An 18,281-nucleotide genomic window follows, 5' to 3' on the forward strand; every position below is an offset into this window, starting at 1 on the left:
GGAGGGCTGATTCTCAAATAGCTGCCCAGGAACCATAAATGAATCTTATTTTAAGAAAAATTGGAAACCTCTAGAGTGTATAAGATCTTTCAACCTGCTACACAGATGTATTAACTTATGTTATTGTGTCACCAAATGTCTTCAGAAGCATATTAATACATTTTTGTCCTTGGAAACACTTTGGAGTTCATTCATGTATCTATTCAGCAAACACTTTCTACATTATCTGTCAAATAAAATTCAAATCCTTAGCATGGAATGGGATATTACATCTGACATAGCCTCTGTGTTTTGTATGTAACCATGTCTTTTTTGGAAACTTATTCTTTAAAACTCTGATTGTCCCTGGTCTCCTAGACCTTGTTTTATGTCATTTGTCAGCTTTTTATGCATTGTATCAATCTGAGTCCCTATAAAAGGAATGGCATAAATTCTACCTCTTCCATTGAAGTTTTCAGGTTTGCCTAAATGCTATCACATCATCTTTGCCAAGTCCTTATATACCTGTCCTAGAGAATCAATTTCTGATTTCTGTCACCTTTGTTTTCACTTATAATTTGGTACCAATGTTTCATTTCTTCAACTAAGCTACAAAGTGCTTTGAGGAATAGAGAAGTAACTTAAACATTCAAGTTCAATGATTTGTTATAATAGGCTCTCTACTTTTTCCCAGTGATGATGACAGTTATAATAATTTGATTTCCCATGAGTGAAGCACGAAACCAGGTGGTCTGCAGATGCTAAACTTAAGTCATGGTGCTCATGTATTTTGGGGAAACAGCAAGAGGCAAGAGTTTACCACATAAAAACCAGGTAACAACATACACAACTTCCTAAAGCTTTGGAGAGTAGAGGAGAAATAGGAGAGAAAGATTATCTGAGAACCTCCACAAAGGAAGCTTTTAATGTTTCTTATATTGTAAGGGATCAGCTCTATCAATCAAGGCAAATGCACTTATAAAATCCATCTCTGAGACCATCTAGGGTTTGATTAGCTTATGCTGAATCACTATTGGCCTTAACTCTGGTACTTAGCTCCTATATTTGCCCATGACTTGCTCTAGCCACAGAATTTCTGATTTGTCTCTGGCCTGATTGCTGACTAGCATCAAGTTCCTGTCTGGCCTTCCTTAGAGTTTTGGGACTTCTCTCTCTACCCTAAAACTACTCTTGTCAAAGAGACAAACATACATACTCTCTGTCTCATGGCATGTGGTGCTTTGTGCCATCTCAGGATTCTACCAGTAAGACCATGCAGCCCATTGATATTGGACTTTCAGAACCATGAGCCAAAATACACCTCACTTCTTTATAACTCAGCTAGCTTGTGGTGGTGTGTTATTGCTGAAACTGTTCTATGAATTGGAGAAGGGGAATAAAAGGAGAATCATAGAGCAGGTAAATTTAACTAAGATATGTTATATGTACTTTTGTAAACATTACAATACCCCCAGTTCAACAATAATATGATAATAAAATTTTTTAAATAAAAAATATGTGAAAGTCCTCCTCAAACTAAAAAAAGTTAATGTAAATATATTGTTATAATCATTCCATTTTATGATTACTAATATTAATCTCTCACTGTACCTAATTTATAAAAGAAATATTATCATAAGCATGTATATATAGGAATAAAAGCAGTGTATCTAGAATTTGGTTCTATCTCTGATGTCATGTGTCCATTGGAGTTCCTGTGACTTATCTATCACACATAAAATGTATCTATTGAAACTATATTCTCAGAAGGATCAGGAAGGAGTATAATTGAGAGGTAGAAGACTTGTGAAAAATTTATTCACTCAATATATACCTATTTCATGCTTTCTATTATTAACACCATTTGAGGCACTACACATAGCATGGATGTTTTGGTAATGTCTCTGCCTTCATGTAATTATACTGAATGGTAGAATCAATAAAATGTGAGCAATGAAGAATGTGACCAGCTGAAGAAAACTTTAGGTCCTATCCTGTGTTTGACAGGTAGAAGAAGAAACAAACCTACTGGATACATTGAAACATAGATACACCTAGAATGTAATTTCCATGTAAACTGGTATCTCTATAATTTCGTTCATGTACCTTTAGAATCTAGAACAGCATTTGGCACACGGGTACAAAAACTAGCTCCAAAGTAAGAATTTTGAGTGGGATCCCAGAGCCAGTTAATAAACATTAGAAAAGCATCCCCACCAACTGGCTGTAAGGAGACAGAGCCATATACATAAGGACTTGCCTCTAAAGTCAAGGAAATCCAAGTAGGTAGAATTTGGGACTCTTTTGCTGCTTACAGGATTTTTATTCTTATCATAATGTTAGTACATGTTTTCTTATAGGTTATTAGTTTTTCAGATTACGGTCCCATGTATTTAATTTCCACAGGAGTGTAAAGTGAGAATCTGGGAATAAAAATGATTTATTAATTTGTAACAGTGTCTACACAATCTAAAAAATTCTGATTAAAACACTGCGCAGATTAATTGAGCTCAGTGTTTTTTCTCATATAGATAAATTATTTCTCCACTTTTCAAACTGCTTTGACATCAGGTGGTGGTGTATCAGAGGCCAATTCAGGCTTAAAATAAAATATCCTTCCATCGTGTGTCATGCATGCCAACAAATGTTCATTCAATAAGTTGATATGCTTTCAAAAATGTTCCATAACCAAATACCCACAGACTTATCCTCTTGCTCTTATAATGTTCCAGAGATCCGTGATGACCCTCTTTTCCTTTTTCCTTCTATATACCCTTAACGATGTCATCAGTCTCATAGATTTAACTGACATCTCTAAAGTGATGACTTCCAAATAATATTGAAGCTCAAACATTTCTTCTGAATTCCAGACTCCTGTGTCCAAACTTTTATGAATCATTACTACTTATGTGCATAATAAAAATCTCAAAGTAAACATGTCACACACTGACCACCTCCAAACATTTACCCATGTACATCTTTCCAGTGTTCTTTGCATCAGTTAGTGGAAATTCCATCCTTATAATTATTCAGTCCTTAAATTTTCATAATCCATTACTCTTTACTTTCTCTTTCATCAATTACCCAACTACTCATCAGAAAATGCCACTGACCTATTTTACCGTAGTCTGATCCACCATATCTTGGCTCAGTTATTACATAGGCTTCCTAAATGGTCACTTTGCATTGGTCCTTTATTCCCTCCAGTCCTTTCTCCACACATCAGCCATATTGAACCTTAGAGAGAGTATGGCAAATAATGTTACTTCAAAGTCATATGATATGTCATGATAAAAGTATAGTGGCCTACAAAGTCCTACTGAATTTCACCCTTTGTTGCCTCCTTGACTTCCACTCTAGCACCTACTCAGATCAACCATATTGGCCTTGTAGTTGTTCCTGGTACCCATAAGACATTTTCCCCTTGCCCTTTGTATTTTCCTCAGTATTCTTTATCCAACCCTAAGGAAAATGCCTGAAACCCTAACAGGCATTGGTAAGATATTGAACATATTGAAAATATTGAATGAATTAATAAGTAATAAATTTATTCATGAATGACTATGTAGGTCATAGTGATAAAAAAAAAAGAGTGTCCCCTTTCATTCGAGTGACAGACAAGTAAAGGCAAATTCCAACACCATGTTTAAGTGCTAGAGTAGGAATTAGGATTGTATGCTAAATGAAAAAAAAAAATAAAAAAGCAAGTAGCACCTCTTGTGGATAGGAAAGTGTTCTCAGGAGACATCATGCTTCAGGGAAGACCCAAAATTGACTAGGGAGTGTGCCAGTACAGAAAGCAGATTTAAGAGAGGTCTCTCTTCAGGGAAATCCCAGGCAAACATTAGGGCAGGAGTGAAGAATGTGAAGGGTGAAGCATTCACAAATGGATAAGTAAGTACCGGCTGGATTGTGAAAGGTCATGTCTACCATGGTAGGTAGAATATAGGGAGAGTGAACAGTATTGAGCGAGGGAGTAACATGATCATATCTTTTCTATGGAAGAGCTGATAGGGAGAATGGATTGACCATAGGCAAGAATCAAGTCAGCAACATTGGATAAGATTTTATTGTTACAATATAGACAAGAGTTAAAGAAGAACTAAACTGAAGCTCAGAGGAAGGCAACAGAAGACACAACTGGGCTGTGCTAACTAAATGCTAAATTACTAAATTACTGCTACATAAAGCTATAAGGATTTGAAAGGACAAACAAGCTCACAAACTGTGGCCTGCAGTACCACCTGGCATCTGTATTGCTTGGAATTTAGGAACAGCTGCTGCTAAGCATGGACAAATTCAATTTGACTAAACGCTTTGCAAAAAACACTATCAACCTCAAAGAACTGACTGCAGGCATCTAGAAAAGTATTATGTTTTACATACAGTACAGCTGTACTCATTGTGTTCATTCATTCACTCACAAATATTTATTGAGTAGCAACAAGTGATAGGTACCCTTCTAAGGACTGTGGATGTACCACCTACCACTGGTAAATTAAAATCCTTGCCTTGGTGGAGATTATATTCTAGTTAGGAGAATGAAATACACAGCTTGTCCGACCAGTTGTTTGATGATAATGGCTATGGAGAAATAAGGGAGGGAAAGAGATTAAGAAATGTGAGGGAAAGGGATGAAATCAGCTTAAACTGTAAAACAGGGGAGTGAATGACTACACTGATGAATCTTTGAGAAAGACTTGAAGGAGGTGAGGGTTGAAGGCTGGAAGCCACCTGGCTCTTACCTATTCAAGATGCTTCCACCTGAAACATGTAACTGCTTTGAGTGCATTTATGTGTTTTAATAGTGAAAGGTACATTTTTATCTGGCAAATGGGTCAATGCCATGGTTGAACTTGACCTGATCTCCCTTCAGGCACTTCCAGGTTCTTAAAGTCAGATCAAGTTCAGAGATTAAAAGCAGGTACTTTACTGGAGGTCACTGGGTCACTCCCTCGAGGTAACAAATGGGAGTAACACTCAGACACAGATGACAGATTCACAGCCCCATGTATAGACAACATCATCTGTGCTTTCAACTGGATGCTATCTCACTTTCAAATAAAAAAATAGTATGCTGAAGAGGTAGCTGCACTGTCACCTGCATTGCAGCACTATTCACAATAACCAGACAGTCAAACAGTGTTCACCAACAGCAGAAAATGTGGCATGTATACACAATGGAATACTATTCAACCTTTATAAAGAAGGAAATCCTATCATCTTCAGCAACATGGATAAACCTAGAGGATATTATGTTAAGTGAAATAAGCCAAAAAGAAAATTCACCATGATTTCATTTATATGTGGAGTGAAAAATTGAGCTTATAGAACTAGAGAGTAAAATGGTAGGTTACTAGAGGCTGCTTAAAGGATGAGAAGAGGGAGGTGTTGGCCAAATGAGAAAATATTTTTCATTACTTCCTTGATAAACATAATGTCTGCAAATAAATTTTAAGTGAAACAAAAATAGTATGCAATTATAACACAATCACTTGTTTTTATCCAGATATAAGCAAGTTTGTGCCTCAGTCAAGTTTGTGCCTGAATCCTTGACATTCCAGGTAACCCTGAATAGAGGGAGAGGGAACACACACTGCTAAATAAAGATATATTTGTTTCTAGAAACAAAATTATTGGGGAAGACCCTTACTTGAGCCTTATAAATGGCACATTTATTTGAGTAACCTGTTAGAGGATTCCAACATGAATTCCACATACAAAAGATGCCTAACATCTCTGAGCCTCGGATTATTTATGACAGGGATAATTCCTACTGTCTATATCTAAATTTGTTAGTGAGAAAGTTTACCTACGGGGAAGTACCTTATAACTATAAAACATCCTACAAATGCAAAGTTGTTATTAATGACGAAACCAGTCTTTTAGTGTTTCAAATCTCTTGAAATCAACTCCCAGTGCTTGCATCTTCCAACTACAGGACCTCCTGACCAAAACTCTAACATTAAACTACAGTGCCCCCTAGCCCATGTAGGAGGTCAAGGCAGCTGATGAGCTCCATGAATAAGTTCTACCACATATGGTTCTTGTGCCTGAGGGAAGGGCCATTAACTGTACTTCTGGATGGTTTCCATCTGTCCGACAGTAAAAAATGTATTTTCTTCAGTATTTCCTATACATTGTTTTTATTTTTAATTTAAAAAAAGAACAAACCAATAAAAGCCCTTTATTTAAACTTTCTTCCTCCAAATTGCTTTAAATGAAGGGTGTTTCTAAAAGAACAACCTAGATTTATCTGAAAATTCACTGGGAATCTGATTGCTTGATTGACTATTCACCAAATTCTTTATAATCCAGTGTGGGAGAAAGTATCTGTCATATTACTGTTCTCAAAAAGGGGAAATAAAGACTTAAGCTTTTTTCTTTTGCAAGCTTGAACAGAAAGCTGCTATTATGAGCTTCAGCCCCCTAGTTTCACCACACATTGAAGCCACCATCAGATACAGAATTGTGTAAGGAAACACCACTGAATATTTTAATTGAAATACAGAACTGTTTGCTACCATGGTTTATAAAAGCCCAGATTAACAATATGCCAATTGCTTTATTTTAGAGGCAATCATACTTTATTTATCTCCAACTCTTAATTTCATAGAGTTTTAATAGAAAAATTGCAATTTAAAGAGTCCAATAAGTAAATTGGGTCCCCTGGTGATGGAGTCCTTAAGAAATGGAAGTTGCTCTGCGGGTTTATTTTCCACGCTGAACACTTAAATTTTAATCACCCAGCTTTCAGGGATTTCTTTCCAACATCCTTTTCTATGCAAGATAAGGACTGCAATTCATTATACAGTTGGAGGAGCCAGAGACTTTGCAAAGCTTTGCCTTCCTTAACTGTTCATCTCAAATTTAGTGTGTGTGTGTGTGTGTGTGTGTGTGTGTGTGTGTGTATACTATATTGGTGAATAATCTTGCATTGTGATATGACTTTGATTGCCTTTCAAGCTAAATGTCTCTCCTCTTTAGGGGGTCAAACATCATTTGAGCCCCTCCCTTTCTACTAAGGAAGCAAATAGGATGCTTGAAACTGGGAGGTGACTTTTATCACGTTACTTTTCTTTACATCTTTCTGTCAACCTAACTCAGGAAACAGTCCAGGAATAAAAATTCCTCTTCAGCAGCTACTGACTTTCTGTGACAGAATCACTTCTAGGTCAACACCTCTATTACCCTAGTAACAGTCCCTGATTTCCTCTTTTAATCCTTTTAAGAATAAACATCATAAACAATAACAACAAACCCTCAGGCTCAGAGCAGAGAATGCCAGCGCACAGCAGTGTCCTCCCTCTCCCCACTGCCTTTCCAACTTGGGAAGGGAGGCTGAATTTTGGCGAGGATGATGACATTCCCAGGATCTGGCAAGATGAAAGTGTGTCTAATTACACGTTAATGGCAGAATTCGTCTCAATCAGGTCCCCTTCCTCACACTGGTGAATTTCTCCCGAGTGGCTGCGGGGTGAATGGGAGACCCCTCTCTCTTTAAGAGAGCCTGGGCGCCCCTCACTCCTCCCCCTCCCAAGTCTCTGGGCTGGTCCAAGCTTCCTGAGAGCCATGGTTGGTTCAGGCAGGCAATCCGAGCACCTCATGGAGTGGCTGCTAGCCGGGGGTGGGGGGAGGTGGGGTGAGGGGGTCTGTTTGTAGTACTCCCAGTCCTGATGTCACAGGCGCGGCAAGGACATCGCAAGGAGGAGTCGGATTACAGTAAGGATGGGCAGTGCAGCAGGCAGCCCGAGCGCACGCTCCAGCCGCCGGGGATCGTAGCGAGGAAGACAGGCGAGCTGCGCTGCAGCGCTCACCCCGCAGAGGAGGCGCGCGGGGCGCGGGGCGCGGGCTCTCCACGCCGGGGACCTTCCCACCGAGTGGAGCATGCAACGGCTGTGCTCTGTGTGGCAGCCTGGGGTACGAGCTGATGCTGAAGACGCCGCGGTGGGGGTTCCAGCGGTCTGATTAATGAGAAACATAATGTATTTTGGTAAGTGTTCACTTTGATGATGTAATTCTGGGGGTGCCCGACTCTTCATCAGCAAAGCCCTTAAAATATAATAATAATGATGATGATAATAATAATAATAAATAATCGGAAAGCTGCTGAGAATCTATTTCCTGAAGCCTACCGCCAGTTGGCAACTGGAGGAGCATGCCAGTGCAGCTCGGAAATCTTCCTCTATGCTACAATCAGGCTGTTAATTCGCTGTGGATGAGTTCAAGTTGGAAAAGAAAGGAGACAGGGTGGGGGTGGATAAACTTTGCCTTGATCTGTCAGTCTGCGTGAAGTTGGCTTTTTTAGATAGGAGCAATAGTGCGGCTTGGGAAGTCATGGGCTAACTTAATGGAATGCGTGACCAAGTTCCGACACTATTGATGCTGTGAACGCTTAGCAAATATGAACATTGCATTAAGCATTTGGTTTTTCCCTAATTCTGAGGCAGAAAAACAAAACATGCCCTAGCGAGCTGTAGTTGGTATGGAATACTCCTCCATACCATCACCATGCTGGGTGCATGCAGCCTTACACAAATGAAAATTATTTTAAACCTTCTGAGGTCTCACAGCTGTTAAATATTTGTGTGGATGAGTTGTGTGCCGCGATGGAAAGTCTTTTAGGTTTTTCAGGTGAGCCCCCTGCATTTCCAGAAAGCGTGTTAAAGCTCAGATCTGAGTTGAGCAGCCTTAGTGGACTCCAAACTGTACATTTGCACAGTAACGCTGCAACTTCTGATAGGAAAGAAGGCAAAAGCCCGTCCCTAAAGAGGAAGAAGCCAAGGATTGGGACTGAAAATCCTCTCCTCCTCCCTGAAGTTATGCTTTCTTTCTGTAAGTCCCATCCAGTGTCATCATTTAAGAGCATCTGTCTGATATTAAAAGGGTTGTGGGAGCAAGGGAAGAATGGTCAGGGGATGATTCTAAGGTACAAGTGCTCTGGGTGATTTCTGGGTTTGCTTTAGATGTTAGCTCTTGCATCTTCTTTCTGATTACAGAAGTATATAGATATACTTGGGCTGGACACTATTAGTTTGTTGGGCATTTATTTCCATGTGTACTATTTGCTTTGTTTTGTTTTTTTTGAGCCTTTGAAACGTTTGAGAAAGTATGGAAGAAGCCCAAGTTGCAAAAGCTAGATGCCTTTAGTTGTCTTGACAGCAGTTTTTATATCCCTATAATTTGTGTCATATTAGAAAAGAAATCTTAAAATAACCAAAATTGATTTGAAAGAAAGAATCCTCATTTCATAGCTGAATTTAAGCTGAATCCAGAGTTAAGCAACACCTCTTTCTTGGGAGTTGTGATGAAGAAGGTAAACTTGTTTATTGACAATTAATAGAACAGCATTTATCTCATATATATTTTTGATAAATGGGGATGCGTATAATGATAATGTCTTTTTGGATAAAATTAAATTTCAGCATCTGTGATGATATTGAGGATGGTGAAGAAGATTACAATTTCAGTTTAAGTTTTCAGGCTCTTGCTAAATTCCTTCTGTGACTGGTGAGGAAGTAGGGATAACCAGAGAAGGAGTAGTCTAAAAGTATCGGCCAAAAGGTGTCCATGCTGTACTGGATTATTGTGTGGTGACTATGGAGTGTTCATTGGGCTAGATCATGTTAGTAACTGTATGCTAGTCCAGCTGTCTTGTAAAGCAGGGTGAGTCACAGGGTAATTGGTTTCATTGTGTAATGCAAGTTTTTAATAGTACAAACTGAAATGTGATGTCCTACTTATTTCAGATGAAACTATACTCTTTGAAATGTAAGGCTAAAGTTGCCCTCTGTGTCATGAACATGGTTCAGTCTCACCATAATTCTGGCACTAGAAATGTTTTTCTATTCTTGGAGGAAATCATGTGTATTCAGGAATGCCGTTTCTTTCAGGATGTGCTATGCAGCCCCTCACTCAAGCTGCTAAGACATCCCAGAACTCGGGAGGCCCAACTGTCTCCAATAAAATGCATGCTACAAGAGCTTAGGCAAAAAGAATTGAGCAGAACATTAAGGCATGTTAAAATGCAGTAGCATTCTAATGTTTGTAAACTTCTAAGACTATGTATGTATATGTGTGCATGCACACATATATATGGGTACCTGTATATGTATGTATATATGTTGTGTATCTAAAATTTCAGTGATTTCACATAAGTTTTCAAAACAGTGATTTCACTTTGCAAATTATTTGGCCATTACTTCCTTCATTTTTCAATTCCAAATGGGTTATCAAGTCAGGGAGAATAGGTACAAAAGGAAAGCAGAGCTGCATTCTTGGGCTTTTCTGGTGATTTGTGGGAATGGGGTAGAGGTGTCAGAAATCTTTTATTTGTGATGAAGAGCATGATGATATTATGGTATGAGGTGACTTGATAAGAAAGTAGGATATTTATCTCCCTTATAAATAATCTGATTTGCCAGGTGTTGCCTTTTTCAAATGAATAGCTGAAAAAATGCTTGTCTGAACAGGCTGGCTCAGCCTAGCTGCTGCTCTGTAAGCCTCTTTCCGCTTAGGGACTAGACAGGCACACCTGCCCTATCTCAGTTGGAGTCAGTTGTGTGTGTGCATGAGTTGGTGGAATATGTGATATTTCCAGTTCTTAAGACCAGATCATGTTTTGAGTGTGCTGTCTCAGACTTACAAGACTAATGAACCCTTGTGAGGACTTAAGCCCCACTCTTATCTTCTGTAGAGATTTTATTGCAGTGTTTTCAATAATTGTTCATTTGCACTTGCTGCTCAGTGATTTAAGAGTTTGCTGTTTGGTCACCGTGGATACTTTTGTTTCTTATTCCATCAATCTTACATTCATTACTTGGAGTTAAATATAAGGTTCACAGGAGAGAGAGAAGCCAAGGAAATCCCAAAAAAAAACCTGAGTGGGGTATTCTATACAAGACAGGACAAACAATACTTATGAAGTTACCCTCCCTCCCCCCATAAATATTTTACAGAGTTAAAAATTACATATGCCAAGGATGAATAGCCATTAATAATTTATCCAGAAATACAAACAAGGCATCTGGGAGGCTTTTCTCCAGATTCAGGAAGTGAGGCTATAGGTGGTTGTCAGTACAACAGACAGCGCTCCAGGTTTCAGTTGGATTCAGAGGAATGTGTTGGTATGAAGGGCAAGTTTTTTGTTTGAACACAGCACTGTAGTTGCTCAGTGCCTGGAAAAAGGCTGTAACGGTGCACCACCTACAGCTCTGGGCACTGCAAGTCAGCTTCATCTCCACTTCCCTTGCAGCCGGACATCTTTCTCTGCTGCTGAAGTAGGGAGTTGTGGGTAGCCCTCATGCTGACCACAAAAATTGCTCATAGTTGTCTAGAGAGATTCTATGCTTCACCCTTTGTCACCAGGGGCAAAAACAGGAGATTGATACTACCTAGGAAATGCGTGTGACCAAAAATCAGTACGTTTTCAGGCCCAAGATACCCAGATGGACTATGGTGAGGTTGTATCCAAGAAGTGGCTGGGGCTTACCTCAGGAGAATTCTCCTGAAAAGTGAAGTTGATACACCTTAAACAAAAGAACAGAACTGAAAGACAAATATTAGTGCTCTCTGTAAATGTTGCTATTAATAGCATAGTAATTAAGCCTAGAGAAAAGGGCAGATAGAAAGTGTGAATGAGTCATTCAAGTTCAAGTTGGTGTTAACTGTGGATCTCCTGTCTCTTTTCAAATGCTTAAGAGAAGTAGGAAAAATACTTAGTGGAATGCCTATAATAATAAAAAATACCTAAGTCAAGAAAGCTTTTAACACGATAGCTAAGAAAATTCTAAACCGAAATCTTATTCCCCTGCTTATAATAGACACATTTGTATAGTCTTAGGAAGGACTTTTGTTTATCCCCAGGGATGTTTCAAACATTCTCAAGTCAGCATTTACCCATTTGGCTGTAGCTGGACCATCAAGTTTCACCTCCAAAGCTGTATGTTAGAGAAACAGTTAAACAGCAAGGTTATGAGGAGGGAAATGAGCAGAAAACAGCAGGCGGCAGAGAAAAACATTCCTCTTTTTTGAGTGTGTTCAGTGGAAACATTTAACTTCTAATTACTTTCCAGTGAGTGATCTATTATGGGGAATTAGGTCTACTAGCATCTTTCTGTGCACTGTGTCTTTCTATCTTCCCTTCACCTGACAAGGAGGAGAAGGAACTTGTATGTTCAAATTCCTCTTTTTTTAAAAGTCTGGAGTCTTTATCACTATGGTTTATTACAAATGAATCTTAAGGACATGCAATAAGTTACTACATAACAAGGATGGAGACGTTGGCAGGTAAATACTGTCCTGGAGGGTAATACCAAGGAACCTGAAATCTAGGAGAACTTCACAACCATAGAACTTTCTCCCCTAAGACAGTTTGCTTTTACATTCACATTAAGTTCTTATTTTAAAAAGATCGAATTCCAAATTTGATCAATATACCCCAACATAGACTTCTTAATATAGCCTTAAAATTTAAACTAAATTAATTTCTTTTTCTTTCTCTCTTTCTTTTTTTTTTTTTGAAAGACCTCCTTAGTTGCTGTAATTATATGGAAATGAGATGAGTTTATTTAAGGGATAAGTTTCAAAATTCATGAGATAATGAGGACTTACAGAGTTGTCCTTTTGTGGGTGGTGTAACTGTTCCAAAAAAACAAATGAAAAATTTAAATTAGTGGTTTCTGACTTCCCTTGTGGAAGACATGGTCACAGCTGCTTTTGAGTGAAACCGCCTTTGCTAAGTGTGGTTGGTTAGTGTTTAACACTAAAATATCCAACAATAGCTTGCTATATAGATGCCCCAATATTATTCCTCAAAACTTTTATCTATTTCTGAACCTTTTCACATCATTTGAACCACAACATTTAAGTATTGATTTAATAATACAGTATTTTTGAGAACAGCTGGCTTTCAAGTTTAACAACGGTTATATACATTATTAAGTTTTTAAAATCAAGTCATAAGGCTCAAAGCTTCTCTTGCTTAAGAAAGAATGATGGTTGTGTAAGCAGAAACTCATTTATACTTTGACCTTGAGAAAGGGATGTTTCTGTTTGTGTTACATTAGGAAAACCATGTCACAAAACAACAAAGGTCATAGTCACTGCCCTCTCTTTCTGTCTTTCTTTAAAGAACCATTACATATCATTTCCCACAAAGATTAGTTTTGCAACAAAATTTCACACATGGATTGGTGGCATTAAAAGAAAATACAGCATAAGTGGTGGCTAGAAATATCAAAGCTAAAGTGGTGAGATGTTGCTTGAACCAAATTGCTAGGGTTGAAAATAGGAAGATGCTTTACTTTGTCACAGTGTTAAAATCATCATGAAGCAGCTGGATGTTGGCCTTCGTTGAATGTGAACTCCAGGTTTATACAGGCTTTAAATGGAAGATATTTCCATAAAACCTTCTCACTTCCAAAACCTCACATGCATTTGGAGCACTGCAGAAGATGCAATGAGCCTCTTCTTCTTATTATCAATCTTTCACTTTTTTCTTCCTTTGTTCACTTGAAATATCACATATCTGTAAGTTGAGAGGAAAAAAGAAAAGGTCAGAAAGGAAGTTGGTCACAGAATCCTGACTGATGCTCTAAGAAAATGTTGTCTGTCCCAAAGCATTATACAGGGTGGGCGATGGGGATGCATATGGAGTTAGTGAGCTGAGAATTTTATTTAAACTGTTTCCTCAGAACACTGATCCTTGTCAAGCATTTAGAAATCTGTGTTGAATGTGTTGGATTGAATGGGTGATGGAGATTAAAGAAGAAGGAAAGCCACTGCAGACTCATCCTTTGAGGATGAATTTCCCGATGAAAACTAGAACTTTTGTGTTGACAAAAGTTAATTTTGCTTCTGAAATATTAGGTGCTTTTTTTTGATACATAGAAGTTAGGTCTAGTCCTTTGATATTAGATCATAAATTAAATGTAATAAATTCTGCCATGTTTATTTTCTGTTTCCAGTTGCTTCTTTTATCATAGGACTCGACAGAATTAAGACAAGAGAGATACATTATAATTATTGAATACACTAATACCAATGTATACAAATGTATGAATATGTAAAACCATCATTCAACATGCTAAAATTGGCCTTTTTAACAGCTCACCTGAGCACAATTTTAGTTCTCAGCTTCTGTGGATTGGCATTTTCTTACCATGAAACTGCAATGGGCAGGAAAAGACCTTATATACACACAGCAGAAAATGCCTGGGAAGGTCACCCATTTTGAAGGTTATCGTTTGTGATGGCAGAAAAAAATAGAATTAGTCTGGATGATGATTTGCGAGACTTTTGTAAAATTGTTCTTCACACTTACTTTTTCCATATTCATGCATTTCACTGGTGAAGGAAAGTACTTGTGGCAGATTGCTCTGAGGATAAAAATGCAATAATGAATGTAAATGTACTTTAATAAACACAATCTCTCACACTTGTGTAGCAATTTATAATTTTCAAAATGTGTCAACATTATGCTTTTTTTATCCTCAAAATGACCTATTGCAGGAGAGAGAAAAAAATATAATTATTCCTATTTTTAGATGAGGAATTTGAGCCTCAGATATCTGATTGACACAACTTTGTCAAAGTCACACAGCTAGTAAATGTTAAGGCACAGACTCTTAATTCAGAATATGGTACCTACTTCAATCTTCTTTATAGGACAATATTGGGACTCGGGTGATTTTTATGAATTCAAATTGTTTGTAATGGGAATTTTGAGGAAATTTTCCAGCTAGTTGTGAAGGAAATGAATACAAAGGGTTAGGATATAAGATGTGCTTGTGTTTTGATTTTGTAGAACCACGGAATAACAGAAATCTGAACATAATTTTATTCATTCTGGTTTTTGCTCTTTATATCAAAATAAGTAATAACCAGAAGAAATAAATACTGCATAGAAAACATGGATCAGCAATATGGGCTGAATGTGCTCCACCCAAATTTATATGTTGAACAAATTCATATGTTAAGTCACTGATCCTTAATATCATGGCATTAGGAGGTGGGGCCTTTGGGTTTTAATGAGGTTGCAAGGGTAGAGCCCATTTGATGGGAATAATGTCCTTTGAAGGAGAGGAATACGCTATCAGACTTTCAGTGCCTCAAACTGTGTTAAACTATAGCCAAAATATGGCTGTCTACAAACCAGCAAAAGAGCCAAACCAGACAAGGCTGAAACCTTGATGTAACACTATGCAGCCTCCATATATGAAAGAAAAATGTTGTTTAAGTTACCAAGCGTATGGTATTTTTGTCATAGCACCCTGTGCTAACTACAATAGTTAGCCTCAGGCAGTATCCAGGCATTTTCTATCACTGTGGCTTCTCTAAAGCTGTATCAGATAATACATTTTATATTACTTTTATGGTTTATATTTCTGCAAAAACAATTACAAATCATTTATGCTACAAGTTCTTTGATATTCACAACCTCATCTTTGCTATTGTTCAAAATGGTGGTTTCAGCCTGGCCTTTATTCCATGACTAAAAAAGAAGAAAAAGTGGCCTACTTTCCAATCTAACTGTTCCACTTACTGGCTCTGTGCCCTTGGGCAAGTCACGTAACATCTTTGATATTTTCTTTTTTTGTAAAAGAATAATAATAATGTTTTCCACAGTTCTATTTTGAGGACTAAATATACAATGGATACAAAAGTGTCTAGCACTTTTATATGGTAAGTAGCCAGCTAAGTTTTAATTTTTTCTTACTTTTTTACTTTCATCCAACCCATATACAAATGTATAAAAAATTGAAAAAGTAATTATATCTATTTAGGTCAAACCAGGAAATAGGAACCATGCTAAGTACTTCATGTGTAAGAGCTTTAGTGGGAATAATTTGTCACATAGGTGATGGAAGAGCTGAGAAGCTGTGAGGGGGATGGAGGAGAATCCAGAAAGCATAGCAATAGCAAGAAACTTGTAGGTATCATTGGAGAGACAAGAGAGACTCCAGCAGGCCAAGGCCCAGGGCCTTCTGGTAGGAACTGAATTATAGCAGGATTAAGAAATTGAAGCATGGGAAGACCTAGTCTTGGGCTCAGAGACTGACAAAGAAATGTGCTGGCTTCTCTCTCTCTCTCTCTCTCTGTCACCCTCTGATTCATTGCTTCTGCTTCTCATTGGTAGAGCAGAGCCAGAGGTATACTGAAAAGGTAGTCTGGGAAGTGCATCCCCAGGGCAAGAACATATCTCCCACCTCCCCACACAGAACAAGGACCTGCAGGGAGGTCTTACAGTACATACAAGTACCACTGTAAATGGAAGAGTGGTTCCCCAAATGTATGTCAAGTATCAATGAGAGTCTGGGGAAGATATGAGTAAGAGGGAATGGTTGAAGTATGATTGAAGAACTTTCAGCCACTCCTTCCCTACAGGTACCTCCCTTGTCACTTTCTGGTAGTATAACTTTGGGCAAATTAGGAAATCTTTCCCTGCATCAATTTTTCCTCTATAAAATATGTTTGAAAAAGAAATCTGACAGTGAAGTTCAGTGATATTTAAATATAAGCTTTATAATCTACAAAGCACCATATAAATGGGCCTGAGGATGAAGATGTGAAAATAAAAATTAGTAAGGAGAAGAGGGGAGTTTGGAACATAACAACAATTTGGAAATATGCAGTTTAGAATTCCAGCAGCTATTTCTGAGTGTCTCCAGGAAGGGAGAATTTGGTTACCTCCTCAAAGAATTTCCTATATTGTAGGCTTAAATGTCCCTTAGAGACCAGGCAGCCCTCCCTTTGTCATTATTCTGTAACAAAGGGAAATTGCAGAAGGGTAGGCAGGAGAGAGAAAGCCAACAGGGAGGGGACCCTGAGATTACATGCCACATTATCCCTTCCTTGCCAGGACTCTGATAGGGATAGATATACTGAAAGCTGAGAGAGAGAGAGAGAGAGATTTAATGGTTGTTCAGGAAGAGAGGAATGATTTGGTATTGATTTTAACTATCTTTCCATGTATTGCTTGGCTGTTAAAGACAAATTTCTTAAACTAGTTGGGCAGAGTATAAGCAAAAAAAAAATGGGCAAACGTTCTACCTTTTTTTTTCTTTTTTTTTTTAATGATACTGAGGTTTGAACTCAGGGCATCAAACATGCTAGGCAGGTGTCCTACCACTTGGGCTACTCCACCAGCCCCATTCTACCCTTTTGTATGGAGTCATTAGCATCTCTCTGAAAGTCTGCTTGGAAAGCCCTGTGACAGTTCATAACTTATGGTGCCCTTGCTTTTAGGCAGTGCAGTGTTAACTGCTGGGAAGCGTTTACCTCGCAGTACACAATATGGAAGGTGCTGATTACCACCAGGTGTTTTAATTAGCTGCCCTGAGGAAGGGCGAGCTGTAACTTCAAGGTCTATGTGGGTTCTTAGGGTTCATGTTCTAAGGAAGATTTATCAGTTAAAGGGTATGTTAGAAGGCAAATTGATTTAAATATTTTTTTCTTTATTAAAACAAGTTACATAGGATTCTAAGGACTAACCTTTTAGTAAATTCTTTTTGAAGCTGTTGTTTGATTTTTCCTTCTTTTAAAATCTTTGTAAGTAACAATATTTTAGTGAGAAGCTCAAAGCATGAGCTTCATAGAATTCTTGTTTTCCTTAGAGAATTCTAGGCCCTGGTTTATGAATTGCTTTGGAGCTGGTGGATGATATGCCCCCGCTCACAGGGAAAAGGAACTTAACATGCTGCTTTGTGCCAGGGGCCGCCACGTGCTTTTTCATTGGCACCTCACCACCGTCCTTTAGCGGAAGAACAGTGGATCTAAATCCTGAGTATACAAAAGAATCACCTGGGGAACTTTGAAATGATACTAATGTCAAAGCCTCATCATAGTCCAATAAAACTCTGATGATGCATCCAGGCACCTGCATATTCTTTTAAAACCCTCAATTGATTCTGCAGGACAACCAGAATTAAGAACCCTTGAGGTGTGTCATTTTAACCATTTTACAGAGCACGTCATGAGACCCTAAGAGTCCCCAGTTTGCCCCAGATCACCAAGGTACTAGTCAGCCGGATCAGCAGCCCAACCTGGGTCAATTTGTGTTCAAAGCCCATCCTGCTTCCCCCAGGACATCATCTCCTCTACGGAAAATCCGTGCGTAGCATAAAATCTGGGCCTGAACACAAACTTTCTTGGGCCACCTGGATTCCAGTATGAAGGTCCCTTGAAGATAAGAACCTCTCATTTTACTTAGGTCCCTTTTTCAAACTGGCATTCCCAAAGAGGTCTATATTATGGTAGTTGATTCAAGATCACAGTGGTATACTTCTGGAAAGGATCTTAGA

General features: G+C 38.4%; 1 protein-coding gene and 1 long non-coding RNA gene across 6 annotated transcripts in view; one reads left to right on the forward strand and one right to left on the reverse strand.

The window, feature by feature from the left end:
* The window catches only part of Znf385d (zinc finger protein 385D), a 975,601-nt gene that overhangs the window by 677,290 nt on the left and 280,030 nt on the right, over positions 1–18,281 (forward strand). Inside the window, exon 1 of one of the 5 annotated variants that reach the window (XM_074043827.1) lies at positions 7,647–7,972. The exons of 3 other annotated variants lie outside the window; for them this stretch is intronic. In XM_074043827.1, the coding sequence (XP_073899928.1) occupies positions 7,951–7,972 (22 nt within the window). In that variant the 5' untranslated portion in view covers positions 7,647–7,950. Of the gene's footprint in view, positions 1–7,646; positions 7,973–8,066; positions 8,815–18,281 lie in introns of those variants that run through there. One more of the 5 variants, XM_074043824.1, reaches the window with a different exon arrangement.
* The window catches only part of LOC141411506 (uncharacterized), a 28,898-nt gene continuing 23,705 nt past the window's right edge, over positions 13,089–18,281 (reverse strand). The window contains exons 2-3 of the long non-coding RNA XR_012436307.1: positions 14,303–14,357; positions 13,089–13,507 (exon numbers count right to left, since the gene is read on the reverse strand). This is a non-coding gene — a long non-coding RNA (uncharacterized lncRNA). The remainder of the gene's footprint in view (positions 13,508–14,302; positions 14,358–18,281) is intronic.

This window comes from Castor canadensis, chromosome 10 (genome assembly GCF_047511655.1).
Source record: "Castor canadensis chromosome 10, mCasCan1.hap1v2, whole genome shotgun sequence".
Lineage (NCBI taxonomy): Eukaryota > Metazoa > Chordata > Mammalia > Rodentia > Castoridae > Castor > Castor canadensis.